The 15,076-nt window shown below is 38.5% G+C and overlaps 2 protein-coding genes across 3 annotated transcripts in view; both read left to right on the plus strand.

The window, feature by feature from the left end:
- The first annotated feature begins 75 nt into the window (after nt 1-75).
- ND-30 (NADH:ubiquinone oxidoreductase core subunit S3) lies at nt 76-3,599 on the plus strand. Of its 2 annotated transcripts, none has more exons than XM_022085089.2 (5): nt 76-190; nt 674-739; nt 1,167-1,414; nt 2,053-2,298; nt 3,324-3,599. In XM_022085089.2, the coding sequence occupies exons 1-5, from the start codon at nt 91-93 to the stop codon at nt 3,486-3,488; spliced, it is 825 nt and encodes a 274-aa protein (XP_021940781.1). In that variant the 5' UTR covers nt 76-90; the 3' UTR covers nt 3,489-3,599. The 2 variants fall into 2 exon arrangements, with proteins under 2 accessions (XP_021940781.1, XP_021940782.1); XM_022085090.2 differs by having other exon boundaries at nt 103-184.
- Nucleotides 3,600-5,485: 1,886 nt separating this feature from the next.
- The window catches only part of LOC110838284 (lachesin-like), a 310,561-nt gene continuing 300,970 nt past the window's right edge, over nt 5,486-15,076 (plus strand). The window contains exon 1 of the mRNA XM_087342517.1: nt 5,486-5,728. The gene's annotated coding sequence lies outside the window, so the exon portion shown is untranslated. The remainder of the gene's footprint in view (nt 5,729-15,076) is intronic.

Here is a 15,076-nt window from a genome sequence, read left to right on the forward strand (position 1 = left end):
AGCCTCCAAAACGTCGGTAAATTTCTGAGACCTATGTTGGTTATTGGTCTACTTGGGTTGCCAACATATAGCATTGATTTACCGATTCGTATGTTGGTACATACTGTAATCCATGGGGGCGAATTGAACATGGCGGCTTGTATCTTGAGGCAATTATCGAGAGGAATTGGATTTGCTGCAAAGTGTAAAGGTGTTTGTTCTTATTTTTATTGTTGAAGGATTATTAGAAATATTTAATAAGTCTTTGTGAACACTCGAGAAGTGTTATTGTTTGAGAAGGAATAATACAAATTTTTAGCATATTTGTAGATATGTTACATATATTCAAGTACAGGTACACAATTTGGAACCATTTAACTTGTTCATTGGGTTATGCTGTCTGCATTGAAGACTTGAGTTCGGTTCCATGTGTACACAGATGAGGTATGCTGAGAACTGAGATACTAAAAATAACAGAATGAAGTGGAGGAGACAGTATCGCAAATTTAGACCTTAGTAATCTAACATAACCTAAAGGGGTACTTACCATGTTGCCAGACTATTTGTTTTTCCTTTAATTGAGCCATAACAATTGTAAAATTATCTTTTTCTAAAACACTGCTTTTGTGCTAAATTATTTCTATGAAAATTGTTTTACGATAATCCTTTTCTTTTACTTTGAAAAATATTTCAGTTTATGGAGGCACTGTTTCAAGATTGACACATGGAGAAGCAGCAGCAGTAGCAACTGAAACTAGACGTAAGTGAGAAAATGTAATATAATTACGAGGTAATCATTTGTGTGTTTTATAACTGCTAAATTTACTTGAATTAAGTTTTATGTTGGAGTGGGGTGTGCAGTTGAAACTTACTGACTGGTTAGTGTTAAATTATTCATATGACATCTATTACAGAAACCTGCAGATAGTTCATGGTAATTTCCATGGTTTGGGGAAGTTTTAGAGGTACTGGAACAAAGAAAAATCCCAGAGATAAACTTTATTAAGCATTACAGAGGAGTTGTGTACAAAGTCATGTGTGTCACTTCTTCAGGATGACATCATAACACCGTGAGACAGGTTTTAGAATCATATCCGCACAAAGATCATTGACCCTAGACAGTTAATTTTCAATTATGCCAGAGTTGTTACACTGTTTCCTTATTATAACGTGCTCTTCTTTTACAGCAACTGTTCGGAAATTTGATGCAATTCAGCATTCACAGTTGACAGACTTTGGGAAATATGTAGCAGAATGTTTACCAAAGTATGTGCAGAAAGTCCAGTTGACATCTGGAGACGAGCTAGAGGTCTTGATCGCTCCTGAAGGCATCGTACCAGTATTACAGTTTCTGAAAGATCATCAAAATTCACAGTTTGCCAACCTGGTTGACATTGCAGGGATGGATGTGCCAGCCCGTCAGTACAGATTTGAGGTAAAACTTTGATTACAGATAATTGCAAAACTGAAAACCGTGAATTAGTCGCTGTTGACTACCAGTCCATAGAAGTGTTTAATCTCATTGTGCAATCTTTGTACAGAGTTTACAGATGAAGTTGAATTAAGCTATCCAAACTTAATCTCCCTGACTTAAGACTTATAATCTGGTGACTGAGGAAATTATTATTGCTTTTGGAGGTTGTAAGCCCTTGGGAAACTACGTACATAAACAGTGCCTACAAGAGCCATTTATTGTAACTCCATTCCTCTCTGTTCTTAGTTTGTGTTGTAATATTTATGGATATTGATCGTGACAATCAGATTTTATTGCTTAATGTATTTCACAGTGGACCAGAATCAAACTTCTGCAGCGGTAAAGGAATTCTGGAATAAGGAACTGTGGAAAAATAGCAGATCATTAATTATTTTTTCCATCTTGCATTTTTTTGACAAACTGGTAGTAGTAGTCTTTGAGGTTATGTCTGACAATTTTTTACATAAACAAAATCTGTATGTGAAATGTACGTGTACTTTACGCCGGTTGATACCACCAGGAAGAAGCACTGAACATAGCAGTTTTTACTGAAATAAGTTATTATGTAAATTTAGCGTGTTTGTTGCTTTGGTATGCAGGTGATATACAACTTGCTGTCCCTGCGGTACAATTCACGGATTCGCGTTAAAACGTACACTGATGAGCTGACTCCACTCGATTCGGCGTTCAGCGTGTTCAAAGCGGCCAACTGGTACGAACGAGAAATCTGGGACATGTATGGGGTGTTCTTTGCCAATCATCCCGACTTGAGAAGGATTCTTACTGATTATGGCTTTGAAGGACATCCTTTTAGAAAGGACTTTCCCCTTTCTGGATATGTTGAGGTAACATTTTTAGGTTCTTGTCAGTTATCAGGACACATCGCTTTAAAAATAGGTTAGGTTAATGTGTGTGGATAAATGACATATACTTGAAAGTTATTATATTTTATTTCAATAAATGACAAATTATTGTATTCGACTCTCCCGTTTTGTGTCCCGATAACCAACAAGTACCCATTTTTAGTATGTTTGTTTTGTAAAGTGTACTTGAATAAATTATAATATTTGCCAGAATGTCCTTCGCAAACCTAACCTTTTCCGCCTCTTTTTAATGTTGAAAGTGAGTCCACAGGATGTGTTTGTGGTGAAAGTTGAATGTATTATTCATCTTTTGTTTTTCTTCTGTCGCCCCATATAGGTCTCTGGAAACCTGTGATGCGTCATTAATGTCTGAGGACCATTTATTTAAAATTGGATCATCGTGCAGTTTGCGCAAATGAAGGAATTTGTATAGTTGAAGTTTTTGTTGACCAGTTTACATGCCTTTCATGAGTAAGGAATGTCGGCTTGTGTTATCTTCGTGCTGTTTATTAGGTCTCTTCATAGTAGTGACTTTTATGATTGGTAGAAATGAATGGAAACTTACATGCTTTTGAGAGGTTAAATTTGTGACCTTTGCCCCAGTCCGCAACAGAATTAATACTGTGGGTATATAATCTTAGAATGGAAGTAAATCAAGAAATGTTCTTTCCTTATTCACACCGACAACGTAACAGAAATTTCGATAGAAATTACCTAGTTGAAAGTTTTGTTTTTGCGCGGTAGAACGTTTGTTTCACTGTACCAAAAATTTAATCACAAAACTTGTCTTTCTAATAAATTGCTAGTACTTGTAGAGAAGTGAACTGTATGTGAAGCTAATTTGTGTCAATGTATTCGGAAGCCATAGCACATGCTTTGCCTTGAGGACTCCGTGCTTCCAGCGGACTATGACGCTGGCACAGAAATATGTCAGAGCGTTACAAGGCAGATACCAGTGAACGCGTTAAGCATTTTCTGAGGTCTTGTGGTGTTCGCTGTGTTCACAGGTTCGTTATGATGACGAGAGAAAGCGCGTGGTCGTCGAACCGGTCGAATTAGCTCAAGAGTTTCGACGATTTGAACTGTCGACACCCTGGGAACAGTTTCCTAACTTCCGTGATGTTCCAGCTGCTGCGGAAGAGGTGCCTGTGGACCCGAAAGAAAAGAAGTAAGGTCTAGAAGTCGCACTTCCTGTAAGGGCATCGCAATCGATATTTACTCTGCATTAGACACAAAAATAAAATGATATTGTAATATGTACAGGTATTAAAGAAGTTGTTGAACATTGTATTATATTTATTTATCGGTAAGTATGATTTGTGTTATATGTGTTATATTTCAGGTGTCAAAGTACCTCATATGAATCAAATTTTAACATGTGTGAGACAGAAAATTACCATCAACAGTACTTTAAAAAAAGACAGTGAATCGGTTTTAAAAAAATTGTTTATATACGTTTATACACTGACAGAAATTGGAATGGTTATTTATAAAATGTATTTCTTCCAGTATTTGAAAATAGGTTATAAGTGACAGGAGAACACTAGGTTTGTAGAGCGCAAATTTAGTATCAAACGATCTGTTAGTTGATTAGAGTGTCACCTTTGATCATGGATGAAATTACTTTTAGGCAAAGAAGAAATTATTTCATGTGCTATGTTGTTATAGATTGTGGAAAATAAAAAAAATTCTGCTTTGGGCATAATGTTCGTACCAAAATTAATCAAAATCCGTTTAGCATTTGGCGATATGTAACATGTACTTGCGAACAGTTAAGATCAGCCCTACATTGATTAGTATTACGCACGTATAAAAGTCTGATTGCCGGCCAGAAATCTACATTAACACAATGAGTTGGGTCCATGGGTTCTACGACTTATGTTTTATTTGCCTAAACAGATTGACGGAGGGATGGAAAGTGGTGTGATAATGTATTGTGTTGCCAGTAGAAGAGACAGATGACAAGCTGTATTTGGCACGAAAGGAAATGCTTGAAGAGACATTAATCGCACGGTCTTTCGATTTCACATTTTACACAAATCGGATCATGTTTTAAGGTTTATTATCGGTGTCAAATGGAGCGATCGAATTTTGCATAAACAGGCGTCTTTCATCTGCATTACAGATGCAGAGGATGAAGTATGCAAAGCGGGCCGTGACAGCCAGATGAAATGTTTGCTTCCCACCGCCGACTCGAGGAGTTTTCACTGTCTTCTCGGCGAAGACAAATCTTTGAAGCCCATCCCTAGGGACCTCTCCTGCACGTCCTAGATTGTGGTCCATAATTCCTCAAAATGACTTCTTAATCCTCGTGGATCCCGGACTGGATTTTACATCACCCAAACTGAAATTAACAGGAAGTCAATATTTCGACTGTGACACGTATGTTTCGAGTCTCGAACCCGCGATAGTCTTTGGGTTTGTGACACTGGTTCCTGTAATAATCTCGTCTAAAGAGCTTTGGTCGTACCGTCGCTCTTATATATTGTTTAGTTTCCGAGATACTGAAGGCATCTTCATCGAGACTTGAACCCAGAACAGTCTGTCGGAGTTCTGGTCTCTTTTCTGTAACATAATCTTCGATAGAATCAACTTGTCTCGGAGCCTTCTTATATCATGCTTAGTTTCCGAGCTATAGAAACCTTATTAATCGAACTCAGGACAGTTTTTAGGTATTGTCACCGTTGTTTCTGTCATCTGTTCGAAATGACTTTGTACCGTTCTTCTATCGTTCTCAGTTTCCGAGGTATGTGAACCGTCCTAACTGGGAATCGAACTTAAGGCACTTTTCCTTTAGCTTTTACGCCCATACGTTCTCTTTATGGTTTCAGCGTGTAACCGTGCCAAGTTTTGTTCGACCTATAATCGAATAAACAAATAGAATGCGATTTATGTAGAAGTGTCGACAATGATATTAGTTCAGAAATGTGTTGATTAATTACAGTTTTCTCGCAAAGTTTAGGTCAATTAGCCTGTCCGTTTCATTTGCGGTATTTCTGAATCCCGCTGAAAAATCAGATAGTATCTTTGCTCTTCATCATGTTTTTCAGAAGCTCACCAGTGGGCATTACTAGAGCTTATAGGGAAGCGCCTCTAGCGGTTATTTTGATAATTCCAGGAACTCGATTAATGCAGTTAATGACAATAAATTTTCTTAAAGAGATATATTTCTTATTTTCATGTTTGATATAAATTTATATATTAAAAAAATTAAGCCTACAGTTTTACATTTCGCTAAGAAATCTGTTCGTGTCGCCGAAGGACAGCCACATTCTGACCAATGAGAATATTCGATTGTGGGCTGATGGCGGAAACAGATAAGCAGCGCGGAGGGATTTGACACGTGTTCTGTGTGCAAGAATTTCAGTGTTGTGTTATGTGATTGTTCTAGCAGTTCTTCGTTTTGTGGAAGGTGAGTGTTACAAAATATGAAATAACTTTCCTGCAGCTTCTTATAGCATAATACATAGATTTACAAGGACAATAAAGCCTGTAATTGTGTGTGTGTATCATACAAAATCTGGCGGATGTTCGGTCGTGACATTGAACTACGCAAGGGTTAAGTCACGTCCACTGTATGCACAGGATGTTTCAAAAAGTATTTACACGCATGATAATACGGAATATTAACTTTATAAGTCAGTTGTTCACGCTGCCAACTGTGCCACGAAGCTAACGGTGATCGGGTTGAACATCTACAAAAGATTAGCTAATTCACTAAGTACCAATGCTAACGTATGAAATTGTTTGGTTTATTAATATGTTTATTTCATTCATTGATTGTGTGTATACATATTTTTGGGACAACCTATATGTATTGTTCGGTGACGTATTTGTGTTCTTTGCGTTGACATTTAAAGCTTAATGTTGTAATTAAACTGTACTAAATTTCAGTGGGAACTATATGTACTATATGCTTTAATACCCAACACCTGTGCATCTTGTATGTATAGGTCTTGTATGATACTCTCTGCTGTAAACAGCGATTGACAAATTGGTCTTTGTAATGGTGAAGAGTTGTGTTTTCTTCGCGGTAAGGACTGCACTCCTGATAGTATATGGACGAGCTCGCGGCTTTAAAGGGTTACATTTGTAATGGTTCAGGCATGTAATATTTATTTTCGTGTTGGAAGATAAAAACTTTCTTAGAGGAAATAAACAATGGCGAACTTAACTGCGTATTAGTTGCTATATGGAAATGGAAAGTATTCGAACTACAGTGATGCGTAGAATGTTTAGTGCGTAAGCATTAATTGCGACTGGCTATGTGCAATAATGCAACAGGAGGTATGACTGTAAGATTATAATGGGGCAGATTCGTGTATATGGAGACCATACACGTTAGAGGACTTTCTGTTGAAATTTAAGTTGATGTAAGATGAGTTTGATATTTCAGGCCCTAAGGTTCTAAATTACTTTTCTGCCCTCGCAGCCGAGTTGTGAGTACCGTGTTTAAATGCTGAAACGTTACTTTGGAATGGGCCATGTCAGCTTTCTGTCACATCCGTCCGTATTTATCATACATAACCATCATCCTATCCGCCGTTTTGTAACGTATTGAGTAAAGAAAGCGTAATGTAGGCACATAAACAAAATAACGCTAATTTAAAACTAGGTACACATGCACTGAAGATGCTTACGATGAATCTTCCAGCTCTGATTTCAGGCTTTGTCTTTCTGAAGCGATTTTATTTCTGGAGAGAAACCGAGTTACCTCAGCATAATGACTAAGCTTCGGGGTGGATGACCGGAGTTCGATTCCCAGCAGGGTAAGACGAGACCGGCTCTGGGGCCCATCCAGATTTTTATCAAACTTCTAAGCATGTTTTCTTCTCGGAGTAAAGTACCCGGAACGTGAAGCTAACCACTCACCTCTGTCTGCTTCCACGTGCACCTTAATGAGTGGTGCTTGCATAAGTACAAGGACAAAGTTTTATTTTCAGAGAAGAGTGAGCTGGCAGGTAATGTGTCTGCCGTAAGTAGTTTACTTTGCTGGTGTAATAAAAAATTCATAGCGTTTCTCGGTACCACACATCTATATATAGATGTGTCGAAGATTCTCGGCCAATATTTCTTAATTTTCGTGGCTGGAAGGACGTACTGAAGTGTGATATATGGTCGCCACATTATTACTTTGTGGCTGGTGGACACAACATGTCTTTGTGTTGTTTACACATTCCTTCGTGCAGTAGCTAAGCTCTGCTATTTTTCTCCCCCGTCATTCGTTACTACTGATTCACACACAGTATAGCCCTATAAAAGTTGGCATTATGGTCAATTTTTTTAGCTCTGTTTATTAGTGGAGCTCGTTTTAATCCAATATAAGTGACATTTTCATGATTATTGGCATTTGACGTCATATTTTCACTTTCAGACGAAACGCTGAATAGAGCTGTGGCCTTTTTGGGCGTGGTCCAGGGATCGAGGCAGTATGCTGGACTGCCAGTATTTTAGTTTTTGTTGCGTTGTTGAGGGCAAGGAAAGTAGTGACCCTGATGATTCTGTATGAATGCGTCTAAGTAAGAGGTTTTGTTATTAGATTTTTCAACAAGGATTCTGCTCCATGGACTTAGTTTGTCTACAACAGAGTTAATACAGGGAGTTTCATTTAAAACGCAGCCAAATAATCACGTACTATGGAAAAATTATGAAATCAGGAACAGCTCCATCCTCGTGTAATAATATATTCTCCCAACCTCTTTCTTGTGACATTCCGGTCAAGGTCGCCCTAGCTGCTAGGCCGCTGCTCAGTCCAGATGCGCAAAAGCCTCGCCTTGTGTTGTTTGCTTCTTTATCTGCTGTACCTCAGATGCAGCCCTAGAAAATGTTGAAATGATTTGACTTCGATTAATTTTCCGCTGGAATTATAATCAAGACAGTGTACAAATTCCAACATGTTATTACTGTAATTTATTTAATTAAAACGTGTCGCGGCCCTCGAGTTGAATACCGCGACAGTATGATGCACAAAACACGCAGAAAATGCGCTTGCGCGTTATAAACGAGTAATATCGAGAGGGGGGTCTGATGTTGCGTCTCTGCTATCTGATCGCCTCCCTTTACCCATTCATTGAGGAGGGGGGATAGGGGTAGGTAATTATTTAGGCGCCCGCATTGTTTCGTTTCCGCCCGAATGGCGTCCTTATCTCGACCGCCCCTGGCGACAGACGCCAGGAATTGAATAGTAACAATGGCCAGGTTAACAATGCTATCACGCCTGCCTCACTTTACAACTTTACAATACAACCCCTGATCTACGACGGCTGTAAAAGAGATTAAATTGAGAAAACCTCTGATAAGTATCGGTGGAAATTGTATCCCCTCCACGATGACCCGCGAAAAATCAACAATTTCTCGAGTTTAGAAAAGTGCTCATTGTGAAGGAAATAAGGCTCTTTGAATTCAGCGAAGGTTTCGACGTAACTTTTGTGGCCGAAAGCCGTACTAATAAAGCAGGTACGTTCATTGACGAGGCGTCTTCGCTGCGAGACACGTTGAGTATACCAGAAGACGGAAGACGTACAGCGAGGCATTGTTAGCGCTGCTGCTTTGTATTCAGCAGGTCCCTGGTTCGTGGTGGACGTCGCTGGCTTTTGCTCATTTTAGGGAATTGAAAAGTGGAAGCTTCCAAGGGCATAGGGTTCATAAAAGATATATCACGAAAGTGGAGGGCGTGGCACACAGTCACTGACATACAGAGCGGTGATTTGATAAGCCCAAATTAGATTTTAATTTGGCCGAACACGTGATTTTATGAGTTTTAGAGGAGCGTGCTTCTGTTCCTGGAAAAATAAATTAACTAATAAATGTGTAGAAGGACGACTTTAAGAGTCAGTAGGACGTTCTTTGTATTGTGCCAACGTAATTTGACTAAAATATCAGTGCTGTTTTACTGTACAGTTATAAACCGCGAAGTATTTTTTTTTGGGGGGGGGGGGGGGAAGACGTTTCGCTCTTAAAACGACTTGTGCCTTAAGCTGTCCACTGCTTCAAACGATGACTAGACTCAAAACTTTAGGGCGTTTGCTGTATTTTATCGGTTGCAAAGTTATCCTTACTATAGCTAAGAGAAAATGGAAGGCAAATTTAAGATTCTTATTCCTAATACACACGTCACTGCTTTTGACGCAAAGAAGTTGATTGCTTTCTTGTATGATTGATGAGGCAAAATTACGTGCATTAGGCCTTGTTTTTGTGGAAGACATCGAATAAAATAGGACTCTTGTTAATGAAGAAATGAAACTACTCATTCTGTTTGTTTTTCTACGCTTCTGTGTCGATGGTGGTAGTACTCGCATGTTAGTTGGTTGTTTATTTAACGACGCTGACAGTAGCCGAGAACAAAGAACTCGTGGAGCAGGATTTTTTCTTGAGAATCTAACAGTCGCTCAGCTGGTAAATAAATAATCCGTCTTTCATGTAATTCGAAGGTTGTTTACATCGTTCACAAGAGCCCGCCACTGTCCCCTTATCCTGAGCCAAATTAATCCATTCCACTTCTTGACGTACTTAGGATAAATTTTAATATTGCCTTGGATTGTCTTGGACGCCTAGGCATCTGAAATTGTTGCTTTCCTTCGTGTTTTAAAATCAACATTTTGTGTGAAGTTTTCGTATTTTTCGTGCTACATGCCTCGCCCATCTCACCCTCGATTTAGTTGTACTAATAACATTTAGTGCAGGGTAAAATTTGTTAAGTTTCTCCAATTTTTTAATCCATTGTTAATAGTAATGGCAGTAATATTTTAAACACATTAAGTGAGTGATTGGAGCTTGTTTTGATACACTGAAATGTTAGTGGCTGGTTATGTGCTTTGTTGGTATATTTTTCTTCTAAGGACGGGTCTTGATGGAGACACTTTGAAGAACTTTCATGAAAAGGAAATCAATGTTTAGTGCTCGTTATTTTTGACATCTGTTGTTAGAATAACGAATGAACAAGTCGGATACGCCCATGTTCATGTTGCGGGAACACAGAAGAACCTTTTTTTCCCCCCCATTCGTAAGTGAACAACAACAAATAACGAAAGCATTTTCGAAGCCAAGCGACTGTTTCAATTGTATTTGAATGAACATGAAAATAGCTGATCTGTTATGCAAATTTCCCGCTGTGCTCATTTGTTTGTGTAGTTTTAATAATGAAAATTACGTAATACAGTTAAAGGAAATGAGGTTCGAATTTTCAATTTCCGGTCAGCTAATGGAAAGCTGGTGCGATATTTTAGATGAATTATGTTCGTGTTACGAAATTTTTTTATAAGTGTTTTTATGCAATGGTGATAACAAAGAACATAATTATATGCGATCCTGCAATAAAAAGATAGTAACCTCAAAAAGAAACAGATAATCGGAGTAAATCAAATTTACGTATGAATGGAAAAAGTGGAATAGAAGCGCATTCGATACTGATTTTAATTTAACGCAAATTAAGTTTTGACACGAAACAAATGTAAATTTATAAAGTGACTGCAAATTGATAAAATGATGGCAATGAATCGCTGTGTAATGGATCTATTTAGAGTAATTATAATAAGATAATTATATATTTTTACGTAACTACAGCGAACACGTATGATGTGAATGACGCATGCGTGCAGAAACATGTTAATTAAATTTAATGTGTCCCACAAAGATAATGAAGTATAACAAATAAAAGTTTGGAAAATGCAAATACAGATTTATGAATATGAATGGTAGGAGATTAAATTGTCACTAATCTAGTTAGATTATAACGAGATTAAGTATAAATTCATATATGAAATATTGGCAAGCTTGGCGTCATCTTCATTGCTGTAGGTACTAATGGATGAATGTGAATTTTTTAATAACTAATAGATGGCAGGAATATGTGTATATTTCACTTCCCTGTTATTGGAATAATAATCAAATTATGAACAACATGAGAATAGCTTGTTGTTACAAACTTACTACTCGGAGGTTTTTGTCATCTAAATCATTTACCCGGCATCTCATTATCTCACCGTGAATCATTTAGGTGCAATGATCTTTCATGTTTTGTTCGATGTCTGATATCTATGTTGGGTAATTACGTCACGTCGCACGTGTAGAGGCAGTTTCTTGGTCGGATATCCTGATCAAACATCTGTTAGGCTTTGCAGGCTTCAAGGCATTGCGAAATAAAGGTCAAACATTTCTGTTCAGATATCGACGAAACTAGGTACAGGAGACATGCTGTAAAGCTTAAAAATGAGCTGTACCTCATGTAGGAATTTTTCTCAGGAGAATATTTGGACCTGAGAGGGGTGAAGTTTCGGGTGGCTGGAGAAATTGCATAGGTGGGAAATTCAATATTCGTAGACTTCAATAATGATTATGATGATGACAAACTGGAACTTGTTAAGAGAGGGTGTGAACCCAATTCATTTAACTCAAGACAGGATCAGTGGCAGGCTTTTGTGATCATGGTAGTGAACCACTTGGTTTCAGTATAATGCGGAAAATATTGTTGACTAGGTGGGCGACTGGCAGTTTATTAGAAAAGACTTGGATCAGTGGAGTTATTTCGGTAGGCATTTGCAAGCTTCTGTTAAGCAAGTTGCGCTGTTGGCAGGAACTGTTCCACAAAGCATCAAATTATTCCCAAATGACGGAACGAAATCAGTCGTAATCTCTGGAATACACCGGAGTTGAATTTCGTTTCGAAATACGTTGAGCCACTACGGGGTAGTTGCAAAATAGCTTCAACTACTCACAAATCTGCCGTCGCTTGTTCCCGGAACTTCGCCGAGGACTGGATTATCAACAAGCAGGTGGACTGCTTGATGTTTATGTAGCTCGACAGGTTTTCAGCAATGTGGGGAGTTTGAAATCAGTTCGGTTTAATACCTCATGCAGTGGAATAATTTTATTCCGTATTTCTCTCTATTCCGGTGACCAAGGGTTCTGCACGTGTCTGTATCCCACGTGTGTTGCATGTGGATGTTCGAGTCTAAGAAATCACAACTATTTCTTTCTTAACAACCAGTCTGCAACTTACTGATGATACCGGAAGTGAATATAAATATATAATTTTAAGGGTCGTTTCCTTAGGGAACACATTATAGCAAAATTAAAAATAACGCGAAACACTGACATAATAAAGTGGAATATACAAATGACAGTGTAACTTTGGTGATGGATTATATTTCTAGCGAATAGGAAGCGGATATACAACCATACACAATGAGAATAAGACATAACAAAGACAAGTGAAAATATGCGGAAGATATTGTGGATACAGAGCAAGAATCCAGTGAAATTTAGGATGCAGCGAAGTGATGTTTATAATGAGAAACGAACGTTGATACTTGGCAGGAGAAGGATGAAACTGCAATTAAAGAATTGGGTTTAAGAAGGTGGTTATTTTTCACGATTGGAAGTAGCGACATGTTATCGAAACCCGTCAGTCAAGGTATCCGACGTTTTAATTGAACGACCGTCTTTAAGATTGTCGCAAGTATGGTCTAGATTTAACCTCTTCATGACGGGTAGTGGACTCAGTTTCTAGACAGACTGACCTCTAAGCTTAGACTAACAACACGGATTTGATGAAAGTTATGTTTTGTGGAAATCAAGGTTATGAGAGTTATTAATTTATTTTAATTTTCTTTTGTTTAAATGCATATATTATCGGATTACTTGTTGTAATTATTTTTTTATGGAGAATCGGTCAACATGAGTGAAAATATTGAGACTTGATGCTTCCACCACACTGACACTTCTTCATCAATTTTTGTTTCCTAGCCTTTGCGCAAACATAATTAACGAATGTTATGTTACGTTTTAACAAACCAGTTAACGAATCTGTAATTGCGTTCACATGAATTGCCTCTCATAAACGTGTGTCTGTAGACACTTTCGAAACCATGGAAACGAAGTTAAATAACTATGACGCAACAGAATGCCAAATGCTCCGATAGGCTACACAATGGAGCGAGACGAAAATCTAAATGTACATTTATTATCTCTTGCACGGAATTTGAATGGCAGGTTTCATATTTGGAGCCTGGGAAGTGTGAATTTAAAAACAGAGAGACAACGAAACACGAACTGGAAGTCATGGAGATTTATTCTGGAAGCCAGGTACGCGACTACTCTCCACTTTTTACAATAGTAATGTTCAAGGCACACGCGAATGACAGACGTAGACCATAAACAGGGGTAAAACCCGTAGAAGCTAATAATAATCTGGGGCTTGACATCTTGCTTGATGGGAAATTTAGAACACAATTCTCATTAGCTAATGTTTCTTCGTTGAAAATTCTCGCGGTGCAAACTCATGTTTAAAATTACACCAGAAAGAATTATGTTCTTCATCCATTGAACCTAAAGTGGTAATGTAAATAATGTTCAGAAATTCATTTCATATTTCGAAGAAAATAATACGACTCCACGACAAAGTTCATTTGGTTATTACTGTTGATGGAAACAAATAATCGCTATTTATACTTTTAATGTTTCAGTGAGAGTCTTATTTTTACAACCTTCTTCCATGGACATAAGGAATCTCATTTTCCATTCGTGTGAAACACCTCAGAGGCAAACGAAATGTAAAATCTCACTCCATACACCAGAATCTTTCTTGAAAGCTGTTTGTAACTTGGTTGATCAAGAAATTCCTCGAATTTTATGGAACCCGAAGTTATTAACTATGACTAGGTCTTTCATGTTGTCTCTTAAGTTTCTCCGCCTCAAATGCCACATGCAATTTTTATAATTTCTCTGCGTACTATATGTCTCACCCATCTAATTATACTTGATTATATTATCGTAATATTTTACGAAGATCACAAATTATTTAGCTTTTCATTATATAGTTTTTCCAGCCTCTTGCTACGTTGTCTGTCTTATATCAAAGTTTTTAAATAATCAATGTACGTGTTTTCTTTAGGGTGATGATTTTTACGCCGAATAATAAGAGTTTTTTAGATTCGTAAAGAACGCCGAAACGCTGGTCTGGCAGTTATAAATCCGTAGCGAGTACCAGACGCACGCATTGCAGTGTTGTTTTATTTTTTGTGGTGGTGGTGGTGGTGGGGGGAATGAATTAGATGCAGTGTGGAAGAAGATAAAGTTTGAGAATCCGAATGGCGACGCGGGTGGCAGAAGATTCATGGGGTCCGGGGCTTAAGCTGTCCGACCCTTAAGGCGACAAACGGTTGGAAATGGGCGGCGATGTGTGGGACGTCAGGTGCGGCATTTCCGACGTCGGCGAGAGGTCCTGGGGTCGGGATTTTGAGCAACCTGCCTTGAATTTGAAAATCTTCATACCAGGTGTACCAGGTTCTCATGGCGGCTACAAATATGAAGATGGTTGTCTTATGGGATGTTGCGCCACGCAGTCTGATATAAGTTTACCGACGTTTCAGAGGCGCTTACTGCATTCATCATTAGAGCAATGATAGTGGCAGTAAGCACCTCTGAAACGTCGGCAAACTTCTACCAAACTACACGGCGCAACAACCTAGAAGACAGCCATCTTCAAGTTTACCGACGTTTTAGAGATCCGTATTGCCTTCATCTTTAGGACATCGCAGGGCCCACTCCCTTCTCAGAAACGAAGCCATGCTCCGGAGAAGTTTGCGATGATTAATGAAGCTGACGTTGCGGCCGATAGATGGATGGACTGCGCTGCTATCTGCTGTTTCCAACAGGGTGATTCTCCCCATTCAGTGCGACGGACGCGGGTCAGATAGCTCCAGAGATTGTGAAATATTTAAAGACATGGGCGCAGGACTCTGACGACAGGGTGGCTAAAAAT

The sequence above is a fragment of the Zootermopsis nevadensis genome, unplaced genomic scaffold, assembly GCF_977971745.1.
Source record: "Zootermopsis nevadensis isolate Lab colony 2312 unplaced genomic scaffold, Znev_1.0 Znev_ptg000003l, whole genome shotgun sequence".
NCBI lineage: Eukaryota > Metazoa > Arthropoda > Insecta > Blattodea > Termopsidae > Zootermopsis > Zootermopsis nevadensis.

What these genes read in the sequence shown, in the direction of transcription:
- ND-30 (XM_022085089.2), top strand. Translation starts at nt 91, where the DNA reads ATGTTGGTACATACTGTAATCCATGGGGGCGAATTGAACATGGCGGCT. An exon ending in ATTTGCTGCAAAGTGTAAAG is followed by an intron (nt 191 to 673) that starts GTGTTTGTTCTT and finishes AAAATATTTCAG; the next exon opens with TTTATGGAGGCACTGTTTCA. An exon ending in CCCTTTCTGGATATGTTGAG is followed by an intron (nt 2,299 to 3,323) that starts GTAACATTTTTA and finishes CTGTGTTCACAG; the next exon opens with GTTCGTTATGATGACGAGAG.